This window comes from Nicotiana attenuata, unplaced genomic scaffold (genome assembly GCF_001879085.1).
Source record: "Nicotiana attenuata strain UT unplaced genomic scaffold, NIATTr2, whole genome shotgun sequence".
Lineage (NCBI taxonomy): Eukaryota > Viridiplantae > Streptophyta > Magnoliopsida > Solanales > Solanaceae > Nicotiana > Nicotiana attenuata.
The window spans coordinates 202,630-214,176 of record NW_017670968.1 but is presented as its reverse complement, the minus strand read 5'-3'; the positions used below and the strand labels follow the sequence as shown (position 1 = coordinate 214,176).

Below are 11,547 nucleotides of genomic sequence, written 5' to 3'. Positions count from 1 at the left end.
GTTCGGGGCGTAGAGCTTCGTCATCACTCTCTTCACTATCTTCCTTTGCAACTTCTGCTTCTCCCTTATTTTCCTCTTCTTCTTCTATTAGTCAAATCAAGGGACTCATTTTTTTCAGGTTCGTCATTTAAAGAACCCGGTTCTTGAACCTGAGTATTTTCTTGTTCAGTAACGACTTCCATAGTAAGCTCTCCCTCACCAGCGGCAGAAGAACCCGGTTGTTGTCCAGGTGCTTCTGGTACTTCTACTATGGTGCCTATAGTATCCCGATTCTCGTACCTCTTCCTCCTGTGTCCCCTACTAAATCCCTCAACAAGATTTTTTCCCTCTTTTACTGCATTCACCTCACTCTTTACAACCACCCCACTTTGATGTTCATCCCCTTCCACAATACCTATTTTTTCAGTAGTGACTGTATCAGCTTCACCAGCCTCCTCCACATTATCAGCTATCGCTTCCCCCCTCAATTCGTGCCTCTTCCACAACTTGTTTCTCACTTTCAGATCCTTCACTATCATCTTCGTCAGAGTAGTCGACTAACTAGTGATGAGTTTTAGGTCTTAGTGGGGAGGATGGTTCTTGGCTCGGTTGGAATTGTGTGTGTGTGAGTTTGGGTGCCGTGGTGTGAGTGTTTGCGAAACCAATGGTTTCCAATGGGACTTTTCTTGGTGAAGTTTCCATGACAGTGAAGAATTATTTTTGGTTTACTCAGGAAGAAGAGGTTAAGGTTTCAGAATTTTGTGTCAAACTTTTGGGGATTTTGATCATAATGGGAACAATGAAAAGAGGAGAGGAATATATATGGAGTGATTAACTGTTCGGTAGCTTTAATTTTTCCTATTAATTGATCCTAATTCGACTCTAATTGGGAAAAAGGGCTAACCGTCAAATATTTAGATTTTGAAAAGTGGAGGTTAAGTGAGTTAATTTAGCGGCAGGGACGTGTGCACGTGGTTTAGGAAACTGGTCCTGATTGCACGTGGACTGGATCTAATCATGATTACCCTATGATTTTGACGGTTTTGGAATCTGATCCACTAATTTATTTTATGGATTTTAGAGACTAATTGACACAATAGTAGGAACCTGGTTTAATGACATGACACTCTAACGATTGGACACAACAATAAATTGGAAAAGGGAGGGGGGGTACATACCTGGATGTCGATTGACCCGGTTCTTTGACTTGTTTCCTCAATGTTGGCTGTGACACATTTTCTAGTCCAGACTACTGTCATCAGATTACACATCTATGCCCTAGAGTCCATGCGATGTGTGCATACTTGTTACAGTATACGACTGAGTTAGACATTTTTTTCAACATATTTACTTACTAAACACATTATTTATTCATAGCCAGTAATTGAGGGAAGTCAAGAGCATGTCAGTCCATTTTGATTAAGCCAAGATCCAAACGGCTCATTTCAAAGTGATCCCTACTCAAAGCTTTGGTGAATATATCAGCAATTTGATCTTCAGTTTTATAAAGTTTCATAATTATATGCCCTTTTTCAACATTGTCTCTCAAGAAGTGATGCCTCACATCAATGTATTTGGTTCTCTTATGATGTATCGGGTTCTTAGCTATGTTCATTGCACTTGTATTATCACAAAATATGGGCACCTTTTCAATCATCATTGCATAATCTTCTGGTTATTGTTTGATTCATAACAACTGAGCACAACATGATGCAACAACCACATACTCAGCCTCAGCAGTTGATAAGGCTACAGAATTTTGTTTCTTCGATGCCCATGAAAGTAGGCATGATCCTAGAAAGTGGGCCATTCCATACGTACTTTTCTTGTCCGCCAGGTATCCAGCATATTCAGAACATGCATAACCAACCACTTCGAACGAGTCTCCAGTTGGGTACCAAAGAACCAGGTCTTGAGTCCCCTTGAGATATCTTAAAATTCTTTTGACGGCCTTCAAATGTGATTCTTTAGGACTAGATTGGAACCTTTCGTATAGCTCCACACTGTACACAATATCAGGTCTGCTTGCTTTCAAGTAGAGTAGAGAACCTATCATACCTCAGTACTTCTTTTCCTCAACAGGAGTGCGAGATTCATCCACATCCAACCTGGTTGCTGTAGCAATAGAAGTGTCAATTGTTTTAGCATTGTCCATATCAAATTGTTTGAGCAACTCCTTGATGTACTTCTGTTAGTGTATCATAGTTCCTTTATCTGTCTGGTTAACTTGGAGTGCAAGGAAGAAATTTCACTTCCCATATTTCAGCAAATTAATTGCAAAGAGATTCACTTGTGGCTCCAAAGATGATGTTATCATCATATATTTGTACTATTAGTAGGTTCGTACAACTCTTTAACAGGAACAATGTGTTATCAAGTTTGCCTCATGAGAACCCGTTTTCTAGGAGAACTTTTGCATTCTTTCACACATGCTCTTGGAGTCTGCTTCAACCCATACAGTGCCTTGTCCAACTTATCCACATAGTCTAGAAACTCATGATTTTCAAAGCCTGGACATTGTCGAATAAACACTTCTTCCTTCAAGTATCCATTCAAGAAAGCACTCTTGACAGACATTTGATATAGCTTGAAACCCATGTAGGATAAAAAATGCAACGAGCATTCGCATTGCTTCCATCCAGGCCACAGGAGCAAATATTTTATTGTAGTCAATTCCTTCTTCTTGATTGTTCCCCAGTACAACCGGCCTAGCTTTATTTCTACTAATGTTCCCTTGATCATCCGGTTTGTTCTTGAACACACATCTAGTTCCAATAATTGTTCTGTCCTTAGGGCTGGGAACCAGGTGCCAGACTTTATTTCTCTCAAGCTGGTTTAATTCTTCTTGCACGGCCACTGTCCAGTATGTATCTCCAAGAGCTTCTTTTATTTTTCTGGGCTCTACCATGGATATGTATACTGAGGAAATCATGCTCCTAAACTTTGATCTTGTTACCTTTCCAGAATCAACCGGGTAAGCGCATTTGTTAGAGGATAGGAGCTTTGATGTTTCCATCCCCTAGCATGGGATCTTGGATCTCAGTGTTCTCCTCATGTTCAACAGAGGTAGCAGGTGCTGCAATTTCACCTTGATTCTCTTTTGTTGTTCCCCCTATATGTGATACCTTCTAAACGTTTCCAACGGACCTGGTTCCTGTTCTGCAGCAGCTTCTGGTACATCATGGTTTGTTTCCTCCTCATGTATTCCAGCTAGGCCAAATTTACTATTATCAACACCCCATGTACCTTTCTCAACCAAAAGGTTGGATTCATCAAAGATTACATGAATGCATTCTTCAACACATTTTTTTCTTTTGTTATACACTTTATAGGCCTTACTTTGTGGTGACTAATCTAGGAAGACACCCTCATCACTTACGACCAATGCCATTATCAATAGGATCGATGTTCGTGTTATTTTGTAAGAAAGGTGAGAAGGAAAATAAGATTTATTCCTTAATTTCTCTTGTCTTTGAGAACACTGAAATATCTTTTTTCTTTCTTATTTGTTTTGATCTTGTATTTCAGATGGTATTTGATGCTATTCATTTTCCGTTGTATGAGATGAATGAGTTTTACGACTTGAATCCATTGGCCTATATATAGAATTTTCGCGAGGGTGTTTGACATTTTAAGGAGTGAGAAAAGTCGTATGCTCTCTTGGTTCAAAATAGGTGCCATTTCAGCCAAAGTAATTTGATCCAAAACAAATGTCACTTTAGGAAATCAAATAGTATTTTTTTTCCTCTTCAATCTACCCTTACACCAATAAGTGATTTATACATGAGACCCTAAGGAGGGATAAAGGTAAATTGAGGAGCGATAAAGGGTAAACTAGTCAAATGACCCATATGTTTAATAGTATTAAATGATTTTCTCAATGGACGTGCTCTTTAAGGATAATTAGTAGTATTTGATTGCGCAACAATTGAACGGTGTAAAAAGTATCCAAACTGCTTTAACAGTCTTCACGTAAGTAAAAAAACATCAAAAGAAAGAAAATAAAAAATTAAGGCAAGGGACATTAGATAGTTTTTTTATTCTTTTGGAAAAGTACAAATTGTAGGAATCCAAATCAAGGTTTCGTAAGAGCTCACTAACCGTAGCTTTCGGATATAAATTTAGTTGAAATTTATAAAAAATAAGTTTCTTAAGACTAAATGAAAAATAATTTTTGAAAGTTGAAATAGTGTTTGGACATGCATTTTACTAGAAAAAAATTTGAAGTTACATGAGCAAAAAATTTCAAAAACTACTCTAGAGTTGTTTTTGGGATTTAAAAATTTTGTTTTCAAAATCTACCAAAAAATAATTAAAATCTATAAACAAACAAATTTGAAAAAAGCTCCCAAATTTTACGGCTAAACGGGAGCGTAAATATTTCTACTACATAAAAAATTCGTGACCCCTTTTAACTTTTGAAATCCTTATTTTCTCATAATGACTCTTTCCTTGGTCAACTGCTAAATCATCTGTAAAGACCCAAAGTATGAGATACACGTTATCAACAGACTTTTTTCTAATACATCAAATTTTTCTAAACAACTTTATATTTTTGTCACTTTTATAAATCTTACAACACATTGTTGGATTGGTGCGGTAAGATGGTTTTTATTGGGGAAGTTTTATAGACATTGGATTTATAGTGTCTGTCTTGCTTCTTTATTTTTTAATACTGTATTCTTCTTTAGCCATTCTTTAACTACTGTCCTCTTTTGTAACAATAGTTTAAGTTTGTCACGACCTAAAAAAAAACATAAGTCATGATGGCACCTAACAACCAGCTAGGTAAGTCAACTAACTGAAAATACAACTCAACTGATATTATAAAAGAATAAAAAATAGATAACTGAACATTTATAAATCTACCAAGACCAGGTAGTACGAATCACATGCTTCTAAGATTTGGAATTTTTAAAATTGATACAAATAAATACACGTTCTGTTTGAAGGTTACATAACAGATTAGCAAAACCTAAACTACCAAGAACAAGTGGCATATATATCCAAACGCACGAACATCTTCCGAATCAGCACCCGACGTCACCAGCAACTCTGCTCCAAAATCTGCACGGGACGTACAGAAGTGCAGTATCAGTACAACGGACCCCATATACTGATAAGTATTTTGTCTAACCTCGTCAAAGTAGTGACGAGGCTTTTAGTTTAAAAGATGCTTATTTAAAAAACCTGTACATTAGATTAACAGTAAAGCAGTTCAAAGTATAACGGATATAAGTATCAAATACCACCCGGCGAGTCAGACAATGAATATTGTAACGAACCACAGCAGAATATCTACGATCTTCCCTGGTATGAGATATACGTCTAAAATGTCAAAATATCAAATCATATGGCACGGTAACACCCTTCGTGTTTTTATCTCATCCTCACCATATATAAATAAATTTGTGAAACGGTTCAATTAGCACGGCAACACCCTTCGTGCGTTCAACTCATCCTTTCCAAGTAATAGTATAACAGTACCAACCATATCACAGGAACACAATAATAGGAATTACTAAGTAGGAAATACGCCCGTAACAACAGTAGACAATGAAATACATGGGGATCACAGTAATGGACTAAGCGGAAAGTACGTGAGTAACAACAACAATTGGAAAACAGTGAATATCAACTTCAATTAACTAGCATATTGGAGGCCTAAGTACAAATATAACAATTAGGAAGATAACACGTGTTCTTTACAAGTTAACAAGTAAAGGCATGAAAGGCTAGCATGGTGGAAGGCTTATACTAAGGTGCTACAAAATAGATACAACATGAGCATAATTATAAAAACAGGATTAGACATGGAAATTTCAAGTTAAGTAAAGGACATGAACAGTGCGACAACAATTGAGATAAAGTCAAGTACAGGACAATAACAACAAGTCACACCAAATATGTAAATACAACAATAACATTTCAAAGTAAGGGCACAATCGTATACACGGGAAAAACAAATATCACATCAGAATGCATGTCCCTCGTTCTCACCTGCACGAAAACACCCTTTGTGCCATGACCTCGCCATAACATACAAGCATAACAGTACAAATGAAATGACACGGCATCACCCTTCATGCTTTTACTCTCAAATGATATGGCACGGCATCACCCTTCGTGTTTTTACTCTCAATAACGTGGCACGGCATCACCCTTCGTGCTTTTACTCTCAATAATATGGCATGCCATCACCCTTCGTGCATTTACTCTCAATAATATGGCACGACATCATTCTTCGTGCTTTTACTCTCAATAATATTACACGGCATCACCCTTCGTACTTTACACTCTTCCTTACCAAGCATATATATAACTGTAACAAACAAGGCAGGAAGCATAACGGACATCAAGGAGAGTGTTTTAATTGATATTCAAGACAATTTCCAATCACAACTTTCCAAGTCAACAATGGTTCAACAACCCTCAAGAATCGTATTATTCAAATATTTTCACGAATCTCATAATTGATTCACAACACAAGTATAGAGTCTAGCATCTCAAGAATATCGGTTATAGTATTGTAGTAATGATTTCGCATAAAGATAACCGAATTAGACACATCAATGTATTATTACAATTCCCATCAAGTTTGATCAAGTTATAACAAACTATGTCTTGATATCCATCATTTAATATTATGTCCTTAGTATCTAAGAGTCAAACAAGGCATTTAAGCAGAATGTCATAAAACTCCACAAACACAAGTATAACATAATTCACCCCCCGAGCATGATTAACACTGGCAAATACATATACGTTTGTCACCTCATATATGTATCACCCTCGCATGTAGCAAACAATGACAATTAGGAGGAAAAATTCCCTCAACAAAGCTAGGCAAAACACTAACCTCAATTTGGCTAATCCAACACTCAATTTAGCCTTTTCCTCTACGAATTCGCCTCCGCTCGACTCAATCTAGCCAATGACGACTTGAATACACCACACAATGAAAGAGAAAGCAATTTCAATTAATAAAGCTATGATTTTTATTCAATTTCTAAAAACTCAACAAAAGTCAAACCCCGAGCCCGCCTGGTCAAAACCCGGGTCCAAAGGTAGGTCTTGACTACCCATAGCCCCACGAGTCCAAATATGTGTTTTGTTTTCAAATTCGAGTCATATTCGACTCTCAAATCTCTAATTTTTTTTAAAAAAAAAAAACTTTGACAAAATTCCCAAAATTTTCCATAGTTTTCCCATAAATTTGATGTTAAATCTTGTATAAAATCATGAAATATAGTTAGGGATATATTAAAGATACTTACCCAATGATTTGGCATGAAAATCCCCTCTCGGAATCGCCTTACCTTGAAGCTAGGGTTCAAAAATATAAAAAGTGAAGCAAAACTCGAAATTCTCATCACTTAGCAGGCTGCAGATGTCGCATTTGCGACAGGGGGTTCGCAAATGCGACCCTCGCAAATGCTAAAGCTATATCGCAAATGCGAAGTGGAAGGCCTACTGCTAAGGTCGCAATTGCGACACATACTTCGCAAATGTGATGGCAGGAGTTCCGCAAATGCGGCAGAGTCCTTCGCAAATGCGAACTCTGCCCAGCAGCCCAGACTTCGCAATTGTGATGGCTTCTTCGCAATTGCGGCTGTCCCATTTGCGACAAATACATCGCCAGTGCGATGCTACCAGTACCAGCAGTCCAAAACTATGAAAATCATTCTGAAATTAATCTGAAACTCACCCGAGCCCTCGGGGCTCCAAACCAAATAGGCACACAAGTCTGAAAATGCAACACGAACTCGCTCGCGCGTTCAAATCATCAATATAACTCCTAAAACCACGAATTGGACGCCAATACTCATGAAAATCAAACTAAACTTCAAGAACTTCTAGAATCACAACTGAGCATTCGAACCCTATCAAATCAACTCTAAATGGCGCCAAACTTTGCAGACAAGTTCCATATGACAAGACAAACCTACTCGAAGCTTCAAATCACACATGACAACCTCGAAACGATGAATCACACCAAGCCGAAATCAATGAACTTTGAAACTTGAACTTTCCCAACCGATGCCGAAACCTATCAAATCACCTCCGATCGACCTCAAATTCCGCACACAAGTCACATTTGACACTACGGACCTATTTTAACTTCCGGAATCAGAATCCGACCCCGATATCAAAAGGTCCGCTCCTGGTCAAACTTCCCAAAAATTTAACTTTCGCCAATTCAAGGTTAATTCCCCTACGGACCTCCAAATTACAATCCGGACGTGCTCCTAAGTCCGAAATTACCCAAAGAAGCTAACGGAACTGTCGAAACTCCATTCCGAGGTCAATTGCCAAAAAGTCAAACTTGGTCAACTCTTCCAACTTAGTACCCAACTCTCGAAGTTCATTCTTCCAAATCGATTCTGGATAACTTAAAAACCAATACGGACGATTTACGCAAGTCATAATACATCATGTGGAGATACTCGAGCCCTCAAAACACCGAGCGAAGTGCAGATTCCCAAAACGACCAGTCGGATCGTTACAAAGTTATATGCAATCCATTGATAGTTTAAAAAAGTCTTTATAGTTTTTAACTTCTGTCCTCTTCCATATGTGCAGCACTTAAACTACAAGAAAATGGGACGATCTCTATCGGATGTGGAGCTAGGATTTGAACCTTATTGGTTCGAGATTATAATTCTTTTATAATTATGGGTTGTAAATTGACAATTTGTACATATTCATTGGATTATTTAATACAAATAGAAAGTTTGAACAAAAACTAGTGGGTTCTGCCGAACCCGCAGCCAACACTATGCTTCGCCCCTGATCTCTACGGCCCAAAACTTCGAAGAGCGTTCAGAAAACTTATTGATTTCGAGGACATTCTTACAATGGAATATCAATTTCTTTTCTTATTTATTCTGATCTTGTCTTTTAGATAGGATATCATTTTACGTTTTATGAGTTTAATCAGTTTTATGATTTGAATCTTATACTAGTAATATGTTTGGTACTTACTTATTGTGTACTTAGCCTGAAACCTCAATGGGGTCCATTTTAAGCGTCTTTTTAGCTTTTCAAACTGGTCCATAATAAGTGTCATTTTGACAGCAAGATGGAGTAGCATTAATCATTTCTTCCTAATATATCCTTGCTCTAATAAATGATATGCACAACTTTTTAAACAAAAAAACATGCTTGAGGAGCAGGGATCTCTTTGTAGGGAATGCTGAATCTCTTTGTAGGTATATATATAAGTATTTGTACATAAGCTTAATAGTGTGTATTCTTAAGTAAATATACAAAATGAACAAGAACTTAAAAACCAATAAAGTAGCTTTAGCCACCGATATGGAAAAGTCCCGCATTCCCACATGAATAACAAACTACTTCTAGAACTGATAATATCCCAAATAAAAACCTTCTTGCCTCATCACCCTTACATTTCTTTGTACGAGGTGGATCAGAATAGCTTCCAGATGAACACAATTATTTGCATCGTTAAACACATCTGTTGGTATTATTTTATATTTTATAATGTAAAGTCAAATATTTTTTGTAGTCCCTTATCTTTTTTTATTTTTTTGTCTTTTGTGAAAGACAAAGTGTCCCTTGTTAGTCGTGGAAAGTCATTTTCTTCACTTTATAATGAATTACTGTTTGTTGGGCTTATAAAGAAATAGTAAAAGGGAGTGATTTCGCGCGCATGAGAAATTGATTCTGAAGGCAAAACGAGCCGATTTTCCCTCCTCCCAAAGGTATCCCTCCCCCCCCCCCCCCCCCCCCCCGCCGCGAGATTAAGGGTGACATGTGGGCCGCTCCAGGCCCGGGACCGCGGACCATGTGGGCTTCTGGGCCTAAACGGTCCTTAACCGATTAGAACCGGGACCATGGAGGTGGGCTGGTCTTCTGGGCCAATCCTTCACAAAAGGACCGCAAGACCGGGACCGTACCGATCCTTGGGGGGCCTAAACGGTCACAACCGTCAAATTTTAGAAAAAAATTAAAAAATTTGAGGGCATTTAAAAACTAGCCATTTAGTCTAGCAAAATAGTCGTTGGCTATTTTGCCATTTAACCCCCCAACTTTGCTTTAACCCCAAACGTTTTATAATTACGCTTTTCCCTATTTTCAACTTTAAATACCCTCTCATTCTTTCATTTTTCTCAGAAAATCATCAACCTCTCTCAATCTCTCTCTAATTTTCTTCTATAATTGCTATTATTGCTTACTTAATTGTTACAATTTGTAAAAAATTTGTGAAGTTGGTAAATTGAAGTCTTCAACGATAATCAATTTTCAACAAGTTGTTCGTCAATTCGGTAAACTCGTTCCAACTCTTAGTTTTTAATACTATAGTTTTGTTTGTTTTATTTATTTTCTATTATTTGATTAGTTACGATGGCTTCCTTAAAAAAAGTTTTTGGTAATAAGGGAAAATTCAAGAGTGGCGAATCTAGTGGCCAATCTGTTCCTCCTCCACTTCCCCCGGCTCCCCTATCCAAACCTCATACCCGTCCTATACTTGCTATTCTTGATAGTGATAATAGTTTATTACAATTTATTAAGTCAATTTTGCAATAATGTTGGAGCTGGTGAACTATTAGACCATGAATTAATGAATGGTCTTTATTCTAATCCAACTATTGATGAAAATGATGAGGAGGAAATATATTTTGACGAAACACAACCGGCTGACGATACACCCACTAGTCTTTCTCCTAAAGTTAACTCAACTAATGATAATCCAAATGATGCCCTATCTGACCCTCCTGTTACTATCCCTACTTTTTCTAGACAACGTAACAAACGGACAGAAACATATATTGTTTGGCCATTTTTTACTCAACTAATTCCACAAAATAAGGGTAAGATTAAAACTTGTGCCAAGGAGTTAGCTTTATAAATGTTTTGGAGGCCAGGGGGGACGGGAACTTTGGCTAGATACATATTGATACACCCTCAAGATAAAGTCAGATAGGAACGTATGAAAGCTTTGGCTGAGGGAATAAGTATACCTAGTTCTAGTCAAACTGACCCTAGTACCGGGTCAAATCAATTTCAACAAGAAATTAACACTGTTACCGGTGTTATTTTTATATTATGATCCAAAAAAAGATCGGAAAAATTGACAAAAATGATTATTGTTATATGCTTACCTTATAGTTTACCTTCTAACCCTCACTTTGTGCATTATATTAGAATTTTTTTAATCCTACTTATAAAGCTTTTCCTTGTACAACCATAAAGAGCGATATTTATAAATATAAACCTGAATATGAACAATATTTGCGCTATTTATTTACTCATATAAATTATCGCGTTGCTATTACAACTGATATTGGTAGAAGTGGTAATGACTGTGATTACCTTACTGTTACCAGTCATTGGATTGATGAGGATTGGATAATGCAAAAGCGCATTATTGCTTATAGAATAATTAATTCACGTCACACAAGGCAGTTTATTGCTAGCACAGTTACTGATATTTGTAGATATTTTTACATTAGTGATAAAATCATGTCAGTTTCAATGGATAATGCTACTAGTAACACAAATGTCGTAGCCTTGCTTACCATTACACTAAGTCCTGCATTTAGT

The 11,547-nt window shown here is 37.2% G+C and overlaps 1 protein-coding gene across 1 annotated transcript; it reads right to left on the bottom strand.

Moving 5' to 3' along the window:
• Positions 1–1,666: 1,666 nt before the first annotated feature.
• Positions 1,667–2,035, bottom strand: LOC109244899 (uncharacterized mitochondrial protein AtMg00810-like). The gene has a single exon (XM_019412058.1). It carries the CDS (start codon positions 2,033–2,035, stop codon positions 1,667–1,669), a length of 369 nt encoding a protein of 122 aa, XP_019267603.1.
• Between the last annotated feature and the right edge of the window lie 9,512 nt (positions 2,036–11,547).

What these genes read in the sequence shown, in the direction of transcription:
- LOC109244899 (XM_019412058.1), bottom strand. Translation starts at nt 2,035, where the DNA reads ATGATAGGTTCTCTACTCTACTTGAAAGCAAGCAGACCTGATATTGTG.